The sequence below is a fragment of the Macaca thibetana genome, chromosome 4 (assembly GCF_024542745.1).
Source record: "Macaca thibetana thibetana isolate TM-01 chromosome 4, ASM2454274v1, whole genome shotgun sequence".
NCBI lineage: Eukaryota > Metazoa > Chordata > Mammalia > Primates > Cercopithecidae > Macaca > Macaca thibetana.
In genome coordinates, this window is record NC_065581.1 from 154,457,498 (window position 1) to 154,483,718 (window position 26,221).

The following is a 26,221-nucleotide window of genomic DNA, read 5'->3' on the forward strand; positions in this document are numbered from 1 at the left end:
TCCTCGAGGATTAACTTGATGAGGAATGTACCATTTGGCAAGTTGGGCATCGTTGGATAATAGCTTTAACTTCTTTCCAGGTAATGTCGTATCTGCATTTGAGACCAGAGGCATTAACATGGGTTAAATTGTGAATATCTAGCATTAGATACTGCATTAGCAACTAGGCGATCAGCCATTTGATTCCCTTCAGTCAAAATTCTGGAAGAGGTGTATGAGCCCTAATGTGAGTGATGTAAAAAGAATGCGTTCTACTCCTAACTGCTGTTCGCAATTGGTTAAATAAAGTCATCAGTTGTTTATCTGTATGAAATTGTAACTGAGCATTTTCAATTAACTGTGCGGAATGAACCACATATGAAGAATCAGAAATCACATTAATAGGCATATCAAAAGCAGTCAATACCTCATTTACCGCTACAAGCTCCGCTTTTTGAGCTGAAGTACAGGGCGTCTGGAAAACTTTACTTTTCAATCCGGAATAAGAAGCTTTACCATTACTAGACCCATCTGTGAAACAGTGAAAACGCTTAGCAGGCTGCAGGTTGTTTACCACAGGAATTATAAATGCAAACCATTCAGTCTTGCTCAGCTAAGGGAATAGTAAAGAAACAGTCTTTAAATCTATGACTATTAAAGGCCAATGTTTTGGAATTATACCAGGAGAAGGCAATTCTGGCTGTAATGCTCTAATAGGTTGTATAACTGAATTGATGGCTCTTAAGTCAGTTAACATTCTCCATTTACCTAATTTTTTCTTAATTAGGAAAACTGGATAATTCCAAGGGGAAATGTTGGAGCTATGTGCCCGTTTTCTAATTGTTCAGTAACTAATTTCTCTAAAGCCTCCAGTTTCTCTTTACTTAGCGGCCATCGTTTTATCCAAATTGGCTTATCTGTTTACCATTTTAAAGGTGTAGGTTCTGGAGGCTTAACAATGGCTGCCATCAAAAATTATTTCCTAATCTCTGGTGGGAACTCTGTCTTTCTGTTTGAAGCGGTGCTTTCAAAGCTTGCAAATTTTTTTCTAGTCCCATACCAGGGACATACCCCATTTCATGCATCATATATTGACTTTGAGGGCTATATAATTGTTCTGGAATTAGAACTTATGCTTCCCATTGTTGTAATAAATCTCTTCCCTATAAATTTATAGGTGCAGAAGTTATAATTGGTTGGATAGTCCCAGGTTGTCCATTGGGCCCCTCACAATGCAAAATATAGCTACTTTGATATACTTCAGGGGCTTTACCAACTCCAACTATGTTAAATTGAGCAGGTTGAATTGGCCACACAGATGGCCAGTGCTGTAGAGAAATGACTGAAATTTCTGCTCCTATATCTACCAAACCTTTAAATTTCTTTCCCTGAATAGTTATTTCACAGGTAGGACATTTATCCGTAATTTGATTTACCCAATAAGCTGCTTTTCCTTGTTTATTTGTGCTTCCGAATCCTCCTGTTCATTTAATTTCACTTTTTCCCATTCCCACATATAGCACAATCAGGAGCTGTGCTATGCGCTCTCCTGGCTCTGCTTTCCAGGGAACAGAAGTAGATAAAACAATTTGAATTTCCCTATTGTAATCTGAATCAATGATTCCTGTATGTATTTGTACCCCTTTTAAACTTAAAGTAGACCTTCCTAAAAGTAATCCTATTGTCCCGGCTGGCAAGGGTCCACAGACTCCTATTGGTACCTTTTATGGGGGTTCCCCAGGCCAAAGGCTCACAGCTTTTGTGCAGCATAAATCTACTGCGGCACTATCGGCTGTGGTGGGGGACAGACATTGTACAGGGGTGAGGGAATGACCTGAGCTGGAAATGCCCCGGTTTAGAATGGGGCCCGGGACGGGCCCCTCATGGCATTTCCCGAAATTGGGTTCCCATCTTTATCAAACTTAGAGTGACACTGATTAGCCCAATGTTTTCCTTTTTTACATTTTGGACATATTTCAGGCTCAGCAGTTTTCTTTTTTCCCCTATCTGGCAGCTTGACTCGCTGATTTTTTTCTACATTCTTTTTTAGTATGACCATGCTTCCCACAGTTAAAACAAGCTCTAGGAAACGGAGTATTTCCTTTATCCATTCTCAGTCCTGCCATTGCCTGTGCTAGCAGAGTAGTTTTATGCAGATTACCTCCGATACCATCACAAACCTTGATATAATCAACTAAATGTGCTTTCCCTCTGATAGGTCGCAGAGCAGCCTGGCAATCGGGATTAGCATTGTCGAAAGCTAATAACTGCAACACTATATCCTGAGCAGCTGAATCTGCAATCATCTTTTTAAGAGATTCCTGTAACCGAGCTGTAAAATCAACGTATGGTTCTTTGGGTCCCTGATTTACAGCACTAAAGGAAGGGTATTGTTCTCCACTTGAAGCGATTTTTTCCCAAGCTCTAATGCACACTCCTCTAAGCAGTTCTATGGCATCATCCTGCATGACCAGTTGTGCATTTAAACCAGCCCAGCCACCAACCCCCAAAAGTTGGTCTGCAGTTGTATTAATTTGAGGTTGGGCCTGGGCATTGCGAGCAGCCTGAATGGGAGCTTCATCTGCCCACCAAGTTTTAAATTGTAAGAACTGAGCAGGAGTTAGACAAGCTCGAGTAAGAGCGTCCCAGTCAGAAGGAATCATCCGACTGGAAACAGCAACATTCTTTAACAATCCTGTTACAAAAGGAGAACCTGGTCCATACTGATTTATAGCTTGTTCAAATTCTTTGAGTAATTTAAAAGGAAAAGACTCAAATGTTGCTATAATATTTCCCTGTTGATCTGGGGCATGTATTCTAACAGGGAACTGCCAAGCCTCTAAATCACCCTCTCGTCTAGCTTGCTGAATTCCTGCCTGAATAGAAATAACAGCGGTCGCTCGAGGTGCTGCTCGAACAGCCACTGGGGCAACTACTTTTCGCCCAGTGTCCTCTGGAAAAGAAAGATCTGGAGGGTCTTTTTCTTCAAAATAATAATGAGGGGGTGCAGAAGGGTAGGGATGAACCTCTCGCTCCTTTGCTGCTTTAGCTTTAGCTGGCAAATAAACCTGGTCTGTAACCTCTTCTGTTACTTCGTTACACTCTCCCTCCTCATCATCAGCGTGAAAAAGTTCCAAGGTGGAATGAACCACAGCCCACACTGGTCCCATTGTTACCCTGACACTTCTGAGCTCCCCTTCTTACTCAACACGGGGATTGCTTTAAGAGTACTTGGGTGTCCTCCAGCTAGTTCCATGTTCTCCATCCGTCGCTCCGGCGACCCTTCGACCTGGATTCGAGCCCCCATGATGGACGCCATTTGTCGAGATCAGCTTGGTTGGGGAGACCCTAACCCAGTGGTGCTAGAGGAATTAAAGACACACACACAGAAATACAGAGGTGTGAAGTGGGAAATCAGGGGTCTCACAACCTTCAGAGCTGAGAGCCCCGAGCAGAGATTTACCTATGTGTTTATTAACAGCAAGCCAGTCATTAGCATTGTTTCTACAGATGTTAAATTAACTAAAAGTATCCCTTATGGGAAACGAAGGGATGGGCCGAATTAAAGGAATAGGTTGGGCTAGTTAACTGCAGCAGGGGCATGTTCTTAAGGCACAGATCACTCATGCTGTTGTTTGTGGCTTAAGAATGCCTTTAAGCAGTTTTCTGCCCTGGGCGGGACAGGTGTTTGGCCATCATGAACATGTCATAGTGCTGCAGAGATTTTGTTTATGGCCAGTTTTGGGGTCAGTTTATGGCCAGATTTTGGGGGGCTTGTTCCCAACAGGGTATGAGAAAGTAGATCACAGAACCTTTGCATAACTCCTGAGTTATCAGTCCCCAGATTCATCTTTTTCCATTGGATTAGCACAGTCAGAGCAGCAGTAATTGAGGGAGCAAAGGCCAGGGGGGAAAATGGAAGATCAGAGGAATCCTAAGAAAAGGATTCTTCTAGTGTCAAGTGTATTTTATTTATCCCTTCCCCATATCTCAGTTGGTTAAGTACCTTACAAATATCCATTAATATGTGAAAAGCTGCAGAGTTACAGAGGCTTGTAGGAGGCATCATTGCTTTCAATGAACTTAGCAGTTAGTTGGAAAGACAAAAGTAAAGTAAAATAATTGGTAAACCACTGAGCATCCATCCTTAAATGAAATTTAAATGAAAAACATCCTTAAATGATGTTTTTCAGGGTTCTTTTTTCCTAGTCTCACAACTTCAATTTCTAAATACTTTTACATCTCTATCTCTAGTCCACATCTCCTTTGTAAACCTTACGTGTGTCCAGATGCCTTTTGGACTTCTTGGTTTAGACAATACCACAGTCTTCTCAACTTCAACTTATTTAAAACTTGCCCAATCTGCTCTTCTGAACTCAGTGATTGGTACCACCATCGCCCATTGCCTGAGCCGGACACTGGGAATCAAGTTCGTGCAGTTCTTTCTCTTGTTTCTTCACCACATGTTCTGTTGACACTGTTTCCTAATTACCTGGAAGATCCATCCACTTCTTTTTATTCCCTCTGCTACTATCCTAATTTAGACTATAGCCACCTCTCATTTAAATTATTGCAAAAGCCTCTTAACTAGTTGCCTGTGCTATCGTCACACCTTCAGACTACAAAAAACACCGATTGTGTGCCAGGCAGGGTGGCATGTACCCGTGGTCCCTGCTATTCTGGAGGCTGAGGCAGGAGGATGACTTGAGCGAAGGCATTCGAGATCAGCCTGAGCAACAAAATGAGAACCCCTTTATCAAAAAACAAATGAAAACACCAACCCAGATTGCTTAAAATCCTTACCTGTGTTCCTACTTGTTCTGCTTCATCTGGCCCTTCTTGCTTCTCCAGCTTTAACTTGCTTTCCCCTACTTGAAACAAGCCTTACTGAACTTCAGATGTATCGTGCTGTCTTGCCTGTGAGACTGGATTGGCATATTCCCCTTCTGAGAAGGGAAATAATCACTATAGCAATTAAAGCACAGACTCTGTAGCCAGACTATTTAAGTATGAATTGTGGATCTGCCACTTAATGAGCTTTGTGATATAGAGCGAGTTACTTAATCTACTTGCTTTCAGTGTCCTTATCTGTATAATGGGGATGGTTAATAGTACCTGCTTCATAACATGTTGTAGGAATTAGAAGAGTTTTGTTTGCTTTGAGATGAGGTCTCGCCCTGTCACCCAGGCTGGAGTACAGTGATGTGATCATGGCTCCCTGCAGCCTTGACCTTTTAGAGCCTAAAAGAGTTAATATATTGAGGCTTTTTGTTTTTGTTTTTGTTTTTTTTGAGACAGAGCCTCGCTGTGTGGCCCAGGTTGGAATGCAGTGGCACAATCTTGGCTCTCTGCAAACTCCACCCTCCACCTCTCAGGTTCAAGTGATTCTTGTGCCTCAGCTTCCTGAGTAGCTGGGACTATAGGCACGTGCCACCATGCTTGGCTAATTTTTGTATTTTTAGTAGAGAGGGGCTTTCGCTATGGCAAACTCATTTTTGTATTTTTTTGTAGTGACAGGGTCTCACTATGTTGCCCAGGCTAGTCTTGAACTCTTGGGCTCAAGTAATCCTCCCACCTCAGCCTCCCAAAGTTTTGGAATTAACAGGCGTGAGCCACTGTGCCCAGCCTAAAAGAGTTAATATATTGAGGCTTTTTGTTTTTGTTTTTGTTTTTGTTTTGAGACAGAGCCTCGCTGTGTGGCCCAGGTGATCTGCCTGCCTCAGCCTCCCAAAGTGCTGAGATTACAAGTGTGATGCACCGTGCCTGGCCTAGTTGAGGCTTTTAATCGGTCCCTGCCATATAGTAAGTACCATATAAGTGTAGCTATTACTATAAATCTTATTGTAAATGTGTTGTATTGGATAGTATTACTTTTTGTTTTAAGATTGATTTAATGATAAATGGAAAAATGCTGTTGCCCTCCATAAGTTCCCAGTTGATTGGTTCATTATTGTTGGTGTTTATTCTGCTTTGGCAGCAGCTTTCTTTTCCTAACTTCTTGTTTTTCAGCTTTTTAGTGACTAGAATTTGGTCTTGGGTTGGCATTTCTATGAATTGGATCATTTAACGAGGTCAAGTTAACCTGAGCTTTCATACAGACAAATTCAGGTCAATTTATATGGAAACTTTTAAAAGAAAATGATTATTATACAAGTAGCTAATATTCATTATAGAAAAATCAGGAAAGTATAGATAAGCATAAAGAAGGAAATAAAATTATTTCCAGTGTTAATATTTTACTTATTTATTTTTTAGAGATGGGTTTTGCTATAATGCCCAGGTTGGCCTTGAACTCCTGGGCTAGAGTGCAATGGTATGATCATAGCTCACTGCAACTTCGAACTCCCAGGCTCAAGTGATCCTACTGCCGCAGCCTCCTGAGTAGCTGGGACTGCAGGCATGTGCTACTATGCCTGGCTAATTTTTAAAATGTTTTTTTAGTTTTTGTAGAGACAGGGTCTTGCTACGTTGACCAGGCTGGTCTCAAACTCCTGGGCTCAAGTGATCCTCCTGCCATGGCCTCCTTAAGTGGTAGGATTATAGGCATGAGACATTACACCTGACCCATCATTTTATCTTTTTTTTTTTTTAGTATTTATTTTTCATTGATATTTATATCTGAGATGATTTCATGAAGACTTAAATCTTAAAATGCACCTAAGGGGAGCAGATTGTTGATTCAGTACTGTGTAATCTGATGATCTACCTCTATCGAATCTGACAGTGTGGGATTTAAGAATGGCAAAATATTTTTATTTTTCTCCTTCCCTCCAGAAGGAGATACTTGCTTTTAGGTGAATTTCTAGATATAATTACTTTTACAATAAAAATACTGATATTTGATCATCACTGTCATTTTAATTTTATTTTTCAGAATATATATACTTTTATCCTTGGAGCATAGCTAAAAGACAGTTTTCTGGATTTTCTTATTACAGTGAAAATATTTTTTAAATGACCAAGACTAATGAACAAGTTTATTTTGGTAACATGTTTAATTCCTACTGTTTGCAAAGTACTTAGTTAACTCCTAGAGAATATACAGAAATGAGCAAGATAGTCTCCTTCCTCATTTGGGGATGCGGTAAGGGAAATGAATCAGTTCTAAGTAATTATAATAAAGTATGGTAAGGTCTTGAGAGAGTATTAAACAAAGCGCTTGCTCTGCTGGTGATGCTCTCACAAATGTCATTAACTGTTAAATTCGATGAACTCTTTTCCGTTCTCTCCTATTTGACCTTCTACATTTGACACTTTTGCCCACCTACCCTTTAATGCTTGTTTCTTTGCTTCTGTACACCCCTTTCTTAATGTTTTTCATTGTTTTTCTCTTTAACTCCTTTGTGTTGCGGGGAGGTGGGGGACACGGTCTTGCTCTGTAGCTCAGGCTGGAGTGTGGTAGCACAAACATGACTCACTGCAGCCTCAACCTCTTGGGCTCAAGCGGTCCCCCACCTCAATGTCCTGGGTAGCTGAGCCCACAGGCGAGCACCACCATGCGCAGCCAATTTTAAAACTTTTTTAGAGATGGGATCTTGCCACATTGCCCAGGCTGATCTCAAAACTCCTGGCCTCAGGCAATTCTCCCACCTTGGCCTCCTAAAGTGCTGGGATTACAGATGTGAGCCACCACACTTGGCCTTCTCTTTAACTTTAACTGCTGCTTATTAGTTATTTCTCTCTTCAATTTTTTTTATTAAGAAAAGTTTTGTAAAAGCAGAAAAGTTTACTTTAGAACAGTGAACTCCTACATTCAGCGGCCTTGAATGCCTAGATTCAGTTGTTATTATCTTTCTATAAGTGCTTTATCTCTCTGTGTATATATGAATGGTTTTTGATGTATTTGAACAATCTGAAATTAATTTGCAGTTGTCATTACATATCAACCCCAAATACTTGAACCTATATCTCCTAAGAATAAGAACATTTGCTTGTATTACCATACCATTATCCTATATTTGACAGTTAATAAAAATTAAAAAATAAAATTAGCCATGATATCATAATAATATTATATAAATTCTGGTTCATATTTAAATTTCCCCAGGTGTCCCACAAGTAAACTTTTATAGCTATTTTTATTTGAACCACAATTTAGTCAAGTATTTTATGCATAGTATTTGATTGTTATATGCTTTGAGTCTCTTTTAATCTAGGTTATCCTTTTTTATGGTGCTCCTTTTCTAAGGGGAGGGGAGTCAACCCAGTTTTCTTAGAGTATCACACATCCAGATTTGCTTACTATCAGGGAATTTTAATAGTTTACCTTTCTTCAGGCCTTTTGTAGGATGGTGTTTACGGAAGAAGGGCTCCTGTGGTATGGGTGCTGTGAATGGCTTGTGGGTCCTGTTAATTAATCCTCTGAATTCTTTGACAGTCAGTGGGTTTAGGGCAGTGGAAGCCCATGGGTACTTTTCTCTTTGCCCATGAGTAGTTCTGTCTGTCTGTTTCTACCCTGGTGTCCAGGGTAGAACTAATAGCATTATGTGGGTGCCATCATGTGAAAGAGGTTGGGTTGCACTGACCACCACCTTTAGCCCTTTGGTTCTGAGTTCTTTCCCTTTGTGATCACAGTTGCTTTTGTGGTTTTAACAGTCACCTCTATGGAGATGTTCTCTTTTCTGAACTCCAGTTTTGTTATTTTCTTTCGTTCATATTCTACTGCCTCTTCAGTTGCTACTTCAAAACCAACACGTCCAAAATGAATTTATTCTCTACTTCCAAACTAGCCCATTGTCAGTATTATTCTTTCTTTTTTATAAATGGCCTTAATTTCACTGAGACAACACTTTGGCTAGAAACCTCAGTCACCTTCAGCTGTTCTTTTGGCTATCTGCCCAAGAAACATATGTATACATGTACACACACACACACATAAATATACATATACGTATATACACAAACATGTGCATACATATGCATACATATTCATTAAATATTTCTTGAATGTCTACAATGTACCTAAATATATTTGGCCACAGTAGATAACTTTTTTTTTTAAGACAGGGTCTTGCCCAGGCTGGAGTGCAATGGCACAATCTTGGCTCACTGCAACCTCCACTTTCCTGGCTCAAGTGATCTTCCTGCCTCAGCCTCCTGAGTAGCTGGGACCAAGGGGTGAGCCACCACGCCCAGCTCATTTTTGTCCCTGTTTTTTTTTTCTTTTTTTGAGACGGAGTCTCACTCTGTCTCCCAGGCTGGAATACAATGGTGTGATCTCAACTCATTGCAACCTCTGCCTCCCAAGTTCAAGTGATTCTCCTGCCTTAGCCTCCTGAGTAGCGGAGACTACAGATGTATGCCACCATGCCCAGCTAATTTTTGCATTTGTAGGAGAGACGGGGTTTCACTATGTTGGCCAGGCTGGTCTTGAACCTCTGACCTCAGGTGATGTGCCTGCCTCAGTCTCCTAAAGTGCTGGGATTACAGGTGTGTGCCACACTCAGCTAATTTTGTATTTTTAGTAGAGACACAGTTTCACCATGTGGCCCAGGCTGGTCTTGAACTTCTGATCTCAGTGATCCACCTGCCTTGGTCTCCCAAAGTGTTGGGATTACAGGCATGAGCCACTGCATCTGGCCATAATAGATATTTTTTTCTCTCAAATGCCTCTTGAGTCCATTCCCTCCATTCTGACTACATTTACTCTAATTTTGGCCCTCATCCACCCTCCTCAAACTTCTACATTGGTCCCCCTGCCTCTGGCTTTAAATCTTCTGATCTGCCCTGCATACTATCTACTTACTGAGAAGACCTGTTCGATCATGTTTCTCTTGCTGAAAACCTCTGATGGCTTTCCACAGTACAGGAAAAGTGCCACGTTTTCAGCATACCATACAAAACTATGCTGATTCTGTCTGCTTTGCTCTTTTCATGTGTCTTTTCACCTCTTGTATTCTAGCTGTATTTGTCTTTGGCTAATTGCTTGGATATAGCATGGATCTTAATCTTTGGACTTTGTCCACACATTTCTGGTGCCTGTAAGGCTCTGTTCTTTCCTCCTTTGCTCAGTGAAATCCTGCTTATCTCTTGAGACCCACTCAGATGTTCCTTTGAAAATTATTTACCTGATAGCAGTCCCTGTCTATTCCCTTCACCAGAACCAAGCCCTTCTAGCAGTCCCTGTCTATCCCCCTCACCAGAACCAAGCCCTTCTATTTACTCATTATCTGATGTTCTTTGCATGTTTTTGTTATAGCACTTACTAGATTGTACCCTTTGCTTGTGTGTCTCTCTGTATAAAGACTCACAAGGGGCAAGGTATGGTGGCTCGTGCCTATAATCTCAGCACTTTGGGAGGTGAGGCAGGCAGATCACCTGAGGTCAGGAGTTTGAGACCAGCCTGGCCAACATTGTGAAACCCCTAAATCTCTACTAAAAATACAAAACTTAGCTGAGCATGGTGGTGCATGACTGTAGTCCTAGCTACTTAGGAGGCTGAGGCAGCAGAATAGCTTGAACTTATAGAGGCGGAGGTTGCAGTGAGTTTAGATCGTGCCACTGCACTCCAGCCTGGGCAACAAGAGTGAAACTTTATCTCAAAAAAAAAAAAAAGATTCACAAGGGAAGGGATCAACTCTTTCTGAAACTCCGTCTCAAAAACAAAAAAGATTTATAAGGGAAAGGATCAGCTCTTTCTTCCTCCTGTTCCTGGAATCTAGCACAGTGCTTGACACATACTGTGTGCTTAGTAAAATATTTCTGAAATAAATGCCTCACATCACTTATTATATTACCGTCTGTAGGAAGTAAGTCTGACTTAAGATTCATGAATTCTCAAAGTAAGATAGTGTTTTCTGTAAAAAAATTTAGTTTAGGCCGGGCAGGGTGGCTCACGCCTATAATCCTAGCACTTTGGGAAGCCGAGGTGGGTGGATCACGAGGTCAGGAGATCAAGACCATCCTGACCAACATGGTAAAACCCTGTCTCTACTAAAAATGCAAAAACATTAGCTGGGCATGGTGGCATGTGCCTGTAATCCCAGCTACTCGAGAGACTGAGGCATGAGAATCACTTGAACCCAGGAGGCAGAGGTTGCAGTGAGCTGAGATCGAGCCACTGCACTTCAGCCTGGTGATAGAGACTCCATCTCAAAAAAAAAAAAAAAAATTTAGTTTAACTAAATATTTGCTAATGATTGCAGTCTATTAATCATTAATGTTTTATGCCTCAGCCTTAAAAGTAATGCCTGAAGTATTAAGCATTACTGCAGATACATTTTTTAAAAAATTCATTTCCCAGCAATAAGAATTTGCCATTTTTAGGCCAGGTGCGATGTCTCACGCCTGTAATCCCAACACTTTGTGAGGCGGAGATGGGAGGATTACTTGAGCTCAGGAGTTTGAGACCAACCTGGGCAACATAGCAAGACCCTGTCTTATAAAACAAAAAATAAATAATTAACTGGGTATGATGATGTGTGCCTGTAGTCCCAGCTACTTGGGAGGCTGAGGCGAGAGGATTGCTTGAGCCTGGGAGGTTGAGGCTGCAGTGAGCCATGATTGCACCACTGCACTCTGACCTGGGTGACAGAGCAAGACCCTGTCTTAAAAAAAAAAAAAAAAGAATTTGCCGATTTGCCAATTTTAGAAACAAATTAAGCATTAAATATTGATGAAATGTAGTAATATATTTACCAATGCAACGTTGAACTTGAGATTTTAGAAGTGCACTGACAGTTCAAGTAGTTGTTGACTAAAAAGTAAAAAGCTTGGGGAAATATTATCAACATATCCTAATTAATAAGATTTGAAGTGTTAGTGGGCCACTGGTGAAGTATATTGATGTGCACATTCAGTTCAGTGAATTGTTGTTTTTCATTAAAACTCTCCAATCAAGATATGGTTGTATACAAATGTCAACTAAATATGAACACCTTAAAGAAAAGAAATTATACAATTAATTCATCAATGAAAACATTATTCTAAGCCAGGCATGGTGGTTCACCCTTCTAATCCCAGCACTTTTGGAGGCCAAGGCAGGAGGATCTCTTGAGCCTAGGAGTTCGAGACCAGCCTGGGCAACATAGTGAGATCCCATCTCTACAAAAAATAAAAAAATTATCCAGGTGTGGTGGCGCACACCTATAGTCTCAGCTACTCTGAAGCTGAGGTGAGAGGGTTGCTTGAGTCTGGGAGGTCAAGGCTGTAGTGAGCCATGATTGCGCCACTGCACTTCAATTTGGGTGACAGAGACCTTGTCTCAAAAAAAAGAAAAAATTATTCTAGTTGTTTTGAAAGCTTTTTATCTGACTTGGAATTCTAAATGAAGGAAATAGTATATAATGAAGATCATTTTTAAGAGAAAGATAACTAGCTAGGTGTGTTGTCTCACGCCTGTAATCCTAAGCACTTTGAGAGGCCAAGGTGGGCAGATTGCTTGAGCCCAGGAATTCAAGACCAGCTTGGGCAACATGGCACAACCCTGTCTGTTCAAAAAGTACAGAAAATTACAAAAAATGGTGGAGCATGCCTGTAATTCCAGCTAACTGGGAGGCTGAGGTGGGAGGATCATTGGAGCCCAGGAGGTCGAGGTTGCAGTGAGTTGAGGTTGTACCACTGCCTTCCAGCCTGGATGCCAGTGTGAAGCTCTGTCTAAAAAGAAGAAGAAGAAAAAAAACCGAGATAAACTAGTCAATCAGTTTGTAAGAAAAAGGACTAGGCTAGGTCAGCGGCGCATACTTGTAATTCCAGTACTTTGGGAGGCCAAGGCAGGAGGATCGCTTGAAGTCAAGAGTTTGGGACCAGCTTCGGCAACATAGTGAGACCCTGTCTCCATACACAAACAAAAACAGGAGTAAATAAAGGTAGTCTTTCTAAGGAATGAAAGCAAAGACATAATCAAACTGTTGTCACATTTTCATGTTGCGAGGGAATTCTTAAGTTGAATAAAGAAGAATAGTACTATATTTTAGTGATGTTTAGAGATTGAATAGGTGAAATATTTGGTGGATGAAAGCATAATTTCTGAAGCACATTTTTGTCGGAAAAGAAAAGCATAAAGAGGGTACTAGTATTATTTGACATCTTTCATTAATAAGAGGAATACAAAATAATAGCAGTACCTTATGTTGGAAGATTTTAAATGTTTCAGAATTACTTTAAAAGACTATTTTTCAAACTAGGAAAATTATTGATATTAAAGTGTTGTGACATTGAACTATTTGTGAATGAAATAGAAAGATGTCTGGGATTTGTTTCAAAATAATTAAGAAAAGTGGAGGCAGTAGAAATAAGGCTGTCCACGAGTTGATAATTGTGTGATGGGTACATGCAGCATTACTGCCATTTATTTATTTATTTTTGAAAAATTTCATTATACAAAATTTAAATATGTTATTATGTAATAAAGAATACTGTTTCCAAATAACGGATCATTACTACTAGGCTGGCTGAATATTGGGCTCATGATGATACTGAATAATTCAGAATGATACCCATATGAAACAAGATGATCTTTTTTGTTTTTTTTTTGTTATTTCAACTTTTATTCCACATTGTGTTTTAAAATTATTTTTCCATGTTGTGGAAGCCTCCTAGTTGGCTAAGCCAAAGCATCACGTAATAAAGGAAAGGGATACAACGTGGATTTATGTCATTATTGTTCTTGAAGAAAAAAATAGTTGGCCCAGATGTCATATGATTTGAAGAATGTCTTTTTTTTTTTTCTAATCTGACCAATGGTAGCACATCACATAGTTTGAAGAATGTCTTGTAAGTAACACCTAGTTGTAAAAACTGATAATACTGTCTTATTTTAGATACTGTATTTCTGATGATTTCATGATTTGAATTTGACTCATAAGGTTTAGAAAAAAGCAAACTTCATAGAATTGTTTGTCTTCTAAGGCAGTGGTCTCCAACCTTTTTGGGACCAGGGACCGGTTTCGTGAAAGACAGTTTTTCCACAGACCCAGCAGGGTGGGGATGGTTTTGGGATGATTCAAGTCCATAACATTTATTTTGCACTTTATTTGTGTTATTATTACACTGTAGTATATAATGAAATACAACTCACCATAATGTAGAATCAGTGGGAGTCCTGTGCTTGTTTTCCTGCAGCTAGATGATCCCCTCTGGGGGTGATGGGAGACAGTGACAGAACATCAGGCATTAGATTCTCAAAAGGAACACGCAACCTGTCTCTTGCACGTGCAGTTCACAGTAGGTTTCGCACTCCTATGAGAATCTAATTCTGCCACTGATCTGACAGGAGGCAGAGCTCAGGTGGTAACGGGTGTGATGGAGAGTAGCTGTAAATACAGATGAAGATTTGCTTGCTCGCCCACCACTCACCTCCAGCTGTTCAGCCCTGTTCCTAACAGGCCACCGAATGGTAGTGATCTGTGGGCCAAGTGTTGAGGACCTTGTTCTAAGGGATATGAAAGAGAAGTATTGGGCTGGGTGTGGTGGCTCATACCTGTAATCCGAGCACTTTGGGAGTTCAAGGTGGGTGGATCATTTGAGGCCGGGAGTTGAAACCAGCCTGGCCAACATAGTGAAACCCTGTCTCTACCAAAAATACAGAAATTAGCTGGGCATGGTGTCATGTGCCTGTAATCCCAGCTACTCCGGAGGCTGAGGCAGGAGAATTGCTTGAACCAGGAAGCAGAGGTTGCAGTGAAGCCATGATTGCGCCACTGCACTCCAGCCTGGGTGACAGAGTAAGACTCTGCCTCAGAAAAGAAAAAGAGAAGTATCTTCAGAACTGTTTCCTTCCCTTCCTCCCTCCCTCCAGTTCTTTCCTGGGCACTCAAAAGTCCTTATCTATGTGCTACTTCCTCTAGGCAGTATCATCACATTTATGGACTCAAACCTTTCAGTCTGAAACTCTACTATTGTAGACCCTTAGTAAATAAATATCTTCAGGACATCTCCTTTTTGAACTTCCGAGGTATTTTCATTTTTGGTTGGGGTTTCTTTCTATGTAAAGGAATCATTTCTAAAGCTACAGAATCTTCTGAGATCTGATATGAACCTTGTTCTCAGAGGCATCATCCTTGTATCAGCCAAGCTCAAAACGTCAGACTCATCTTTGACTCCTCCTTCTTAATCTTTTCTGTTCATTTGGTCCCATCAGTTCCTCCTTTAAAATGACTATCATAGATGTCCCTTCTTTTCTCCTGTCTTATTACCCCTGTGTCATGAAGAATTGGAAGAGCTGGTCTTAGCTCTGTGTCTAGCTGCTGGCCTAGTTTCTTCATCACTGAAGTGAACAGATTATACGGGATTGTCTTAGATCCCTTTCAGAGCTAACATTCTGTTCTACTAATCCAAGTTTTCACCTGCTCACGCTTACATCGCAGTAACTTCCTAATTGTTTTTCGTTCCTTTAATTTTAGTCCTCTCTAATAAGATTAACCTTCATATGTAATTTTCATTGCTTTTAGGATAAAATCTTAGGTTTCCAGGTCTTCATTTAGGTCATGTCATCATTTCTGTGGTTAATAGTGTGGTCATTTGGCCGGGCGCAGTGACTCAGGCCTATAATCCCAGCACTTTGGGAGGCCAAGGTGGGCGGATCACCAGGTCAGGAGTTCGAGACCAACCTGGCCAATATGGTGAAACCCCATCTCTACTAAAAATACAAAAAATAGCTGGGTGTGGTGGTGCACGCCTATAGTCCCAGCTACTTGGGAGGCTGAGGCAGAAGAATTGCTTGAACCCAGGAGGCAGAGGTTGCAGTGAGCTGAGATCATGCCACTGCACTCTAGCCTGGGCAACAGAGCAAGACTCCATCTCAAAAAAAAACCCCCAAAAACAAAAAAAACAAAAACGTTTGGTCATTCATACGATGAGGCAGAGTGGAAACTTCATCCATCTTCAGAGTCATCTTCTCCTTCACACAGAATCAAGTGGTTACTAAATTCTGTCAGTTCTGAATCAAATGTCTTTTGGACCTATTATTTCTTCTCCTCTGCTGCTAATCTACTCCTTCATCTTCTCTTATCTGGACATTTGACTCAACCTACCAAATGTTTACTCTGCCACCTGTTTTTATCTGTAGTTATCATTGTTATCTTTCCGAGCAAAGATCTGTTAACCTTCTCTGTTCCAAAAACCTTTGACTCTACGCTGTTTACGTATCAAACACAAGCGTCTTTCTAGATCACGTGGTCTCTTTCTTTACTTTTCTAACCTCATCTCTTGCCCTAGTCATAATGCACCTAGCTTTCTATTTATACTGGATACCAGCTGTTTCTTGAATATACTTCGGTTGTTTTTCTTATGCCATACTTCTACCTGGAATTCTCTAAACCTCTTTATCCCTCCTCTACGTGGGGAACTCCTCCCTCAAAGGCATGGCTTATTGGAATTACCTTTCTTAAAGCTCTGAATGAATTAATGGTTGCATTCTCTCTGCATCTATTATGCGTATCTTTTGTGGGTGTGGAGCACATCGAGTTACTTGTATATTTTCTGGTCACCCAGAATCTCTTTCCATGTGGATTGTGAACTTGCTGATATCTGTCTCTAATTTGTTTATCCCAAGAGTTTGGCAATATTGGGATATATAATATAAACTAATATAAAATAATAAGGCTTTTCTGTTTTTATTAGAAACAAAGAAAAAGGATTTTTATTCTGTTATTTTGAATACTTTAAAATTTTCCTTCAATCTTGCCTCATTTTGGTTTTTCTTATCTTTCTTTAAAAGATGCTTCTTCTAAATTTTTTGTCTACCCTAGGTCTTTGGGATCAACGTGGCCCATGGCTGGTCTGGACATCCAGCAGTATTATTGATAGGAGTCAAAGAACCTTGGGCCGGTCTAATTGTGACTACAACAAATGGAACTTTGGTTTAACTCTGTGGTTTTGAGTGTAGGCTACTGAATTGTGCTTTACCTTGCTACAGTTGAGTGTGGGCTGGTCGCCAAGTTTGGATGTTGTTGAAAGGTGTAAGACTATCTTTTTCATTAAAACAGATCCTAATATTTCATTTAAGAGATGTTCCTGCTGGGCTTGCTTCTCTAGACTTGAGAAATTCTTCCCTGAATTACGTTTAAATTCTACCGCTGAGCTTGATTTTCTGTATGGGAGTAAACTTTCATTTTAAGGTAATGATTTCTATTTTTTTGCATAGATATGTGCTTTTTATATTTTCTACTCTCTATAGAATTGTTTGCATCAAGAATTTTCCAGAACCAGGAGGGCACGGTGGTACAGGCCTATAATCCCAGAACTTTGGGAGGCCGAGATGGGCAGATCACTTGAGTTCAGGAGTTTGAGACCAGCCTGGCCAATATGGCGAAACCTCATCTTTACAAAAATACAAAAATTACCTGGGTATGTGGTGTGTGCCTGCAGTCCCAGCTACTTGGGAGGGTGAAGTGGGAGGATCACCTGAGCCCATGAAGTCGACACTGCAGTGAGCCCAGATCATGCTACTGTACTTCAGCCTGGGGGACACAGTTGTCTCAAAAAAAGAAAAAAAAAAGAAAAAAGGAACATAGTGTCTCAGATGGAAGACCTAGTAGAATCAGTCTTTGTCAAATATATTTGTTCTATTTTGTTACATAATGTTCACATCAAACAATTGGTTTTCATTGTGACTGCTGAGAGTGAAGTTTTCATGGTGTTGCTACACGTTATAGACATATGGAAGAAACATCTTGATATTTAAAAATTCTATATAGCTTTTATCCATGTTTATAGTACAAATATATGTATTTTAAATTCTTCTGGATGCATTTAGTAAATTCCTCTGATTAATTTCAATATGCAGTTGCTCTAATCATACTATCTAATATACATGAAAATGTAGAAAACAGTTTCTCTGAAGGCTTTGGAATTGCTTTGTCTATCTTTATGTTATTTAGAAATAAAAGTAATTTGGAAATGAAATAGTTTTAAGGAGGAACTAAGCTGCCTCTAACAGCCAGATTATCGTAGCAGTGTAGGCTAGGCAGGTTCACCTGCTTTTCAGCCTTTTCATGTAAAAGAAAAAATTGTTCTTTTATGATATTTAATAGTACATGTGCCTGAAACATCTAAGGTGTGAGGTATGAATTCCTCTACTTGGAGGAACTCCTGGAGAGGGGCACTCACATGGGATGAGAGGAGTAAAGCTTCTCTGTCTCATGTGCCTGATCATTGAAATATTTCTAGACGTTGTGTTAGAGGATGCATATTTAGTCTTCAGACTGAGGTGTTGGCATATGCCCAAAGATTGGCATTCACGTAGTACAGTGCCAAGAAGTCCCATATGCCCTCTGGGACCTTGCAGGTTCTTCATATGGTGAACCTCAGAGATTCCACATCATCACTTACCATCTGACAGTTAGTTTACAAAGATAAAAAGTAATGATATATGGACTTTCTTTCATTCTCAATTTAAATGTTGCAGATAAATCTTAAAATTGCAAATGTTTGAGTATTTTATTTATTTAACAGATGGAAGTTATATTTAAACTTATTAAGTGAAATAATTACTGGGTTTGTTCCTTGTTCCTGTCCATATAATTTAGAGTAAGAGGCCTATGCTCAGTCTCTTCTGTTCAAGCTTTCAAATTCCTTTGACAGACTGGATGTGAAATTCAAAAGCCATTAATTTGATGTGTTAATTTTGCACTTTTTGACTTACTGCAAAGATCTTATAGTTTCCATAGCAACTATAACCTATCCAGATTGTGTAATATTCTTTACAGTATTAAAATAAAACTATGCAATTACATGAGCTTCTGGACTGCTTTGTCTAGGGGAACTGAGGATTGAAATATTTCTGTTGAAAAAATTATAGTTGCATGTGAAAAATTTTTCAGAAAGCTTTTATAATTTTGCTTAAAGAATACATCAAACTTAAATATTTAGCAATAGATATCTGATAGATAATTTAATTATTAAATGTATAAAATTTACATTGTAAGCATTGCGTTGAGCTTCTCAGGGACATGTGCTCTCACTCATATACCCACAAATACATTTAAGGCACAGAAGGAACACTTGGCTTTGATTACATTCAGTCACCTGCAGTTTGTGCTTCTTAGTGGCTTCTGAGTGGTCTGAAAAGTCTAGTTTTATGTTTGGGCAAAAAACAGGATGGAGAAAAAGGAAAAAAATGATCATTTAAGCTTTCCTTATTTTTGACTTTGCTGTTTAAAACATGCCTGAGCTATCACTTTGAAAATACTAAAGATTGTTTTAGTAGGTATTTTCAGAGTATCAATTTATTTTTTTTTTCTTTTTACCTCAATTCTAATTTAAAAGGCAGTATAATATTAGCACGAAAGTTAGTCGACATAACTTCCTTCATCTTAATGTAACTGTTTTTAATTTTTCGTATTGCCTTCAACATATTTGTAGATGTGTGTTTTTATATAGTATAATTTGTGTATTTTCTCAGTAGCATATGGTACACATTTTCCACGTTTCTAATGACCTTCTAGCCATCATTTTAAAAATTGTATCATAGTCCATCTTGTTGACATACCTAGTATGTTTTGTTTGTCAAAATACTGTTTAATTATTTCCTGAATGCTATCTGTTGGAAGAAAACTGGATATAATTTTCAAAATGATTGTGAGGGAAAGTGACCATAACTCAATTATTTGCTTATAGATGATTGTGAAAGTCTTCAAAAGGGATGTAAAATGGTGTTTTAAAATGTAGATTTTGAATAACATCCTAAACTGCTCTATCTGCAGGTCAACACAGAATGGGGAAAATGAGGAATAGCTAAGTAGACAGATGTGACACTACTTTGGCGCTATATTTGACAAAAACATCATGACCTGGTGGTACTTTGCTGAGGCTGTAATACAATCAAAAGACAAAACTTGAAAGGCATGGATTTAACTCCTCTTATAAGAACAACTCACAATATGAACTATAGTTATGATATTCAGCAGGGACCTTTGTGTGGCTGGTTCTGGTTTCAGCACTCTTGAGAATGCTTACTGTACTTACTGTATTATACTAGCTGTCTACTATTAATATTTTAACAGAATGTTTCACTGATTTTTGAACTGCTGTATTCTCTTGGTTAAGCAACTTAGTAACTATTGGGATTTCCCAGAATTCCTAATACTACGTGCATTGTTTGAAAAATCCACTTTAGGTACTGGATTTCTCCTAGTGTTCCTGAGAATGACATGTTGGTGGCTAGAGCTTTGAAGTCTTTAAAAGGCTTTTGATTGAGGTCTCTTTAAAAGACTTTTGATTGAGGTCCTCGGGCTTTTGAATGTCCCCATCCTAAGTGAGATACAGTGTGTTTCAGTGGGTTATCATTCCTATGAATGCTTCTTATACTATGAAATTACTTTAAATGAATCTGGGAGTTTATGTCTGTCAGTTTTTTTGTAGCGAATGTCTATAACAGAATGCTTTATGTAGACTCCAGATAATTAAGACAGGAGTGGAATTATCTTGCAATATGTTTGAGTTTATATTTATGCTTGTTTACTCTTTGAAACTAGTGCTGTGTTTAGTATCCTGTTCTGTTTCAATTTTGAATTTTGTGTTTTGGCTCTGTCTGATGTTTTCATTGTGACATGAATTTCTTTTGGTATTTCATATTTCTGTAGTTGAAATATTATCAAAAATAATAAGCAATGCATGGCATAGTGAGAGTGTTTACATATCACTGAGAAATTAAGTGCGTTTCCATTGTTTTTGTAGTTATAATTTTGAATCTGAAAGTAATATATGGAAAAATAATGTTTTTTTGTTTATGTGCAGAAAAGATGAAAAGGAATATGCATTGAAGCAAATTGAAGGCACAGGAATATCCATGTCGGCTTGTAGAGAGATTGCAGTAAGTGGATACAAATACAGTTATTTATTTTATTATTGATATTGGGTGATGATTTATTTTAATATAAAAGAGTTTCATTAATATATATAATGAATGTTTATTTTACATATGTTTAAGAATATTTTATGTAGAATGAGAAAATCTGTATAAACTTTTTATTTTATTTTTAAATTTTGAGACAGGATCTTATTTTCTTGCCCAGGCTGGAGTACCCAGGCTGGATCACAGCTCACTGCAGCCTGGACCTCCCAGGCTCAAGAGATCTTCCTGCCTTAGCCTCCCAAGTAGCTGGGCCTACAGGCGTGTGCCACCACACCTGGCTAATTTTTTAATTTTTTTGTAGACAAGAGATCTCCTTATGTTACCTAAGTTGGTCTCAAACTTCTGGGCTTAAATGATCCTCTCTCCTTGGCCTCCCAAAGTGCTGGAATTAAAGGCATGCGCCACCACGCCTAGCCCATAAACTTTTTAGTTACTTGAAAGTCATCTTTGAATATCTTCTTAATGACATTTAAGATTTGTGATCTCAGTAATACTGAACAAAATGATTTAATTTATTAAAATTGTGATGGAATTTTAATTAGTGATTTAATTAATGTCTATTTTTCTGTAGCTTTAGGACTGATAAGGTCTTTATAGAGTAAGGGGTCATACTATTAAATCTTATTCATTTTAAATACTATTTCTGAAATATATAATATAGTGAGATTTTATTAGTCACCAGAAAATAAGACCATCATAATAATAGGATAATCCCTTAAAGAAAATAGTTACGTGTTTTGGTCTTTATGTATCATACTAGGACATTTAAGAAATGATTGTCCACAAGAATACCAAACATTTAATGAGTGTTTACTAGGTACCAGGCTTACTAAGTGCTTTCAAGTATTAATTCACTTAATTTTCACAACAGTCTGTGAAATAAAATTTTAATATCCCCATTTTACAGATCAGAAAACAGAGGCAAAACTATAATTATAGCTCAGAAGGCTTACTATTATATTACCTTATTTTAGTTCTTCAGTAAATGTTGCTAATTAGGGCTTTACCATAATATCACATCTATTAGAGATGTTTGTCTCTAAATTGTTAGATATTTATTTAAACAGTTGTTACTTAATAATTGTTAAATAATTATATTGTACATATCCATTAGGGATTTCTGTCTCCAATTTAATAACTATTACATATATTGCCCAGAGTACCATGTTTCTGCTTCACCTGCATGGAACACTCCTTCATCGCTTTTAGTCATAAGAAATGTGGTGCAAAGAACACATGGGGTGGGAAATCTCTATACCTGGATGTCTGCCTTAGTAGCTAAGTAGTGATGAGTTCCAGTTTCATCTGTTAAATAAGGGAACTCTTAGGTCTCTTCTAATCATACCTTCTTTAATTCTAGAATGGGAGCCTCTCCCCGGACTGTGCGTACTTTGAGGGGCAGACCTTGTCTTTTTATCTTTAGTTCCTACCATAGTGTCTGACACAGCAAGTGTGCCATAAATGTTTCTTGAATAAATAAATGAATGAACAGAATAAAAAAATTCTACCAGTGGTCCACAATTCTAAATTTGTGTTACTTTTATTTTTAATTTTTTTTTTAGAGACAGGGTCTTGCTCTGCCACCCAGGCTAGAGTGCAGTGGCTTAATCATAGCTCACGGTAACCTTGAACCCCTGGCCTCAAGCAATCCTGCCTTGGCCTCCCAAAGTGTGGGATTGCAGGCGTGAACCACCATGCTTGGCCCTATGTTTGCTTTAGGATGCACATTATTTGAAAAAATTCTAATTTGGTGATTTTCCATTGATTATAAAGTGGTATTTGTGGCTGGGCGCGGTGGCTCACACTTATAATCCCGGCACTTTGGGAGGCAGAGGCGGGTGGATCACCTGAGGTCAGGAGTTCAACACCAGCCTGACCAATATGGTGAAACCGCATCTCTACTAAAAATACAAAAACTAGCCGGCTGTGGTAGCATATGCCTGTAGTCCTAGTTACTTGGGAGGCTGAGACAGGAGAATTGCTTGAACGTGGGGGGCAGAGATTCCAGTGAGCTGAGATTGTGCCACTGCACTCTAGCCTGGGTGACAAAGCAAGACTGTCTCAAAAAAAAAAAAAGTTTGGGGGAGGTATTTGTAATGTTTTACCAGATAAGCATTTGGTAAGTGATTTTTCACATTTTAAAATCCTCACATGTTATCATATCAAACAATATAAATATTATTGGTGTGCTGTTTTTCTGTGTTAGAGTACCGTAATTTAGCACAGCATTTTCAGCCCTGCCTTCCATGAATTAATTGGGTAAATAACTGAAATTTTAGGTATTGATTAATAGGAAATGATAACCTAATTATAAATGTCCTTTTTGAAACAGAGACTTCTACGTGCCAAGGAATCCATGGGCATGTATGTCTTTATATAAATTTGGAATGTGATGGAGAAACTTAACTCTTAAAATCTGTTACAGCCTTCATTCTTTTTTTTTTTTTAATTTTTTTTTAGGGAGACAGAATCTTGCCTTGTCACCCAGGCTGGGTTACAGTGGCGCAATCTTGGCTCAGTGCAATTTCTGCCTTCTGGGTTCAAATGATTCTCCTGCCTCAGCCTTCCAAATAACTGGGATTACAGGCATGCACCACCATGCCCAGCTAATTTTTTGTATTTTTAGTAGAGACAGGGTTTCACCAAGTTGGCCAGGCTGGTCTTGAACACCTGACCTCAAGTGATCCACCCGCCACAACCTCCCAAAGTGCTGCAGTTACAGGCATGAGTCACCACTCTCAGCCATAGCCTTCATATTCTTATTGAGAGTTTGCCTAATAGAACTTTAGAAAGTGTGCAGTTTCTAGATTGAATAGCATTTTATGAGTACCTTAAATACTTAGCCCCAACATGATAGGGATTTTCACAGCAAGTTCAGCATGGATGGTATTTCACAGTGACTATGCATATATATCTTATACATTAAGCCCACTAACACAATTTTATAATTATTGTTTTATGTATTTGTCCTTTATATCATATTAAAGAAAAGAGTTACAGACAAAAATACATTTATGCTTTCTTTTCTCTTTGCCTATGTCATTATTTTTCCTGGTGTTCTTAATTTTTTGTGTGGATTTGAGCTACTGTATAGAGTCCTTTCATTTTAGCTGAAAGCCTCCTGTTAGTATTTTTTGTATATCAGGTATACTAGCAATAAATTCAGTTTTTGTGTCTGGGAATGTTATAATTCTTTTTCTGTCTTTACCCAGCTATCCTTGATTTTTGCAATATTAGTGTTGTTGGATGTAGAATTCTTGGTTGATAGTCTTTTTCTTTCACACTTTGACTGTGTCATCTCTGCATTCTGTCCTCCGTGGTTTCTGATGAGAAATCAATTGTTAATCTTGAGAATCCCTTATATATGAGGAGGGTTGTTTTTTTTTTTTTCCTCTTGTTGATTTCAAAATTCTGTTTTTGTCTTTGGCTTTGACAGTTTGACTATGATGTGTCTTGGTGTGGATCTCTGAGTTATCTTACTTGGAGTTTGTTGAGCTCCTTGGATGTGTAGATTAATGTTTTTCATCAAATTTGAGAAGTTTTCAGCCATCATTTCTTTTTTTTTTTTAATTAAATTTATTTTATTTTGTTTTGTTTGAGACAGGATTTCACTCTGTTGCCCAGGCTGGAGTGCAGTGGCATAATCATGCTTACTGCAGCCTTGACCTGCTGGGCTTAATCAGTCTTACCACTTCAGCCACCCAAGTAGCTGGGACTACAGGTATACACCACCATGCTCAGCTAATTTCTTTTTTTTAAAAATTTTTTGTGAAGATGAGGTCTCACTATGTTGCCCAGGCTGGTCTCAAACTCCTAAGCTCAAGTGATTCCTCCTGCCTCAGCCTCTGAAAGTGCTAGGATTATGTGTGTGAGCCATTGCACCCCACCACAGTCATCATTTCTTCACATAATCTCTCTTTTCTTTCCTTTCTCTCTCTCCTATTGCAGCTCTCATTATACATATGTTTATAGGCTTCATGGTGTCCCATGGATCTCTCTCCAAGGCTCTGTTCATTTTTCATCATTCTTTTTGTTGGTCAGACTGGATACTCTTATTGTCTGTCTTCAAGTTTGTTGATTCTGTCTTCTGTTGTTGAGCCCCTCTGGTGAAATTTTCATTTTAGTTATTATTTGTTTAGTTTTCCTGGTGGTGGAAGGACAGAGTATGTAAGGGAATCGAGAGTCAGAGAGGTTAAGAGGGACTGATAGATTGGGGAGAATGGAGGCAACACCATAAAGAGTAGATAGGGCTTGTTCTCTGTCGTCTTCCTTCTATATACCATTATATTACCTAATACCTAGTATTTTCTAGTTCATATAGGCACACATAGCTGAGAGGATTTTAAGGCAGAAATAATTAGGAATGAACATTTCACTCATTACTTTAAAATGTGAGACTGTGATTGCAGAATAACTCTTGAGGATATAGTTGGATGCTGGGAAAATAAGTTAAAGAGCTTGTAATCATGGAATAAACTTGGAAGAAGTGCAAGTGTACAGAAAGGAAAAAAGTTTAAGAATGAAATGTGTTGTTACCTCAAGTCTCACTAAAAAAGAATGTCGTGTCACGTTTTAATTTCATTTGAACCTTACTGACCAAAGGCTCATTATAACCTCATACCTTTGTACAGTGCTTTACACTTTACATTATGTCACAACGGGGAGTAATTCTGGGTGATTAAAATACCAGGATCATGTGAACATCAGCATTTTTAGCCTGGGATTACAGGGAAGTTCTAATATAAAGTCTATTACATTTGTAGCCTCTGTGATCTTAAGGTTGGTAGGTTGAAAACGTGGTAAATACTATTAATTCAAATCCTATTCATTTGTTTTGCGATTATGATATTAAAATATGTTTGTCATAAAATTAGCAGACAATATAGAAAAAGGCTGGTAAAAGCACCTGTTATGCCAACACTCAGAAGTAATCATTTTTTTTGTATATTCTTCTAGACTTTTTTCTTTGCAAAAATACACAGAATTTTCCCCCCACAAAAGCAGAGAGTCCATTAATTTTCATGAAATATAATTTAATCTGGAATAATACAAATGTAAATTTCAAATTTATTAATCATTCTGGGTTTTGTAGGATATAAAGATTATAAGGTTATTACCCTGGAGTCTAGGTGTGGTGGCCCCCACCTGTAATCTCAGCGCTTTGGAAGGTTGAGGTGGGATGATTGCTTGAGGCCAAGAGTATGAGATCAGTCTGGACAACATTGTGAGACCCTGTCTCAATAATAATAATAATAATAATAATAATAATAATAATTAGCTGGGCATAGTGGCACTCACCTGTAGTCCTAGCTGCTTGGGAGGCTGAGGTGGGAGGATTGCTTGAGTCCAGGAGTTAGAGGTTACAGTGAGTTACAGTTGCACCACTACACTCCAGCCTGAGTGACAGAGCGAGACCCCCATCTCAAAAAAAAAAAAAAAAAATATATA

The 26,221-nt window shown here is 38.7% G+C and overlaps 2 protein-coding genes across 16 annotated transcripts in view; one reads left to right on the top strand and one right to left on the bottom strand.

Annotated features, from left to right (window-relative positions):
• GTF3C6 (general transcription factor IIIC subunit 6) overlaps positions 1-26,221 on the bottom strand; it is a 1,097,326-nt gene that overhangs the window by 221,565 nt on the left and 849,540 nt on the right. The window lies entirely within an intron of this gene.
• Positions 1-26,221, top strand: part of CDK19 (cyclin dependent kinase 19) — a 217,127-nt gene that overhangs the window by 49,470 nt on the left and 141,436 nt on the right. For 4 of the 15 annotated variants that reach the window (XM_050789070.1, XM_050789075.1, XM_050789069.1 and 1 more), the window contains 2 exons: positions 19,623-19,761; positions 20,656-20,731. The exons of 1 other annotated variant lie outside the window; for it this stretch is intronic. In XM_050789070.1, the coding sequence (XP_050645027.1) occupies positions 20,708-20,731 (24 nt within the window). In that variant the 5' untranslated portion in view covers positions 19,623-19,761; positions 20,656-20,707. Of the gene's footprint in view, positions 1-5,664; positions 5,782-16,600; positions 17,037-17,095; positions 17,266-19,622; positions 19,762-20,655; positions 20,732-26,221 lie in introns of those variants that run through there. 10 more of the 15 variants (XM_050789065.1, XM_050789079.1, XM_050789068.1 and 7 more) reach the window with 7 other exon arrangements.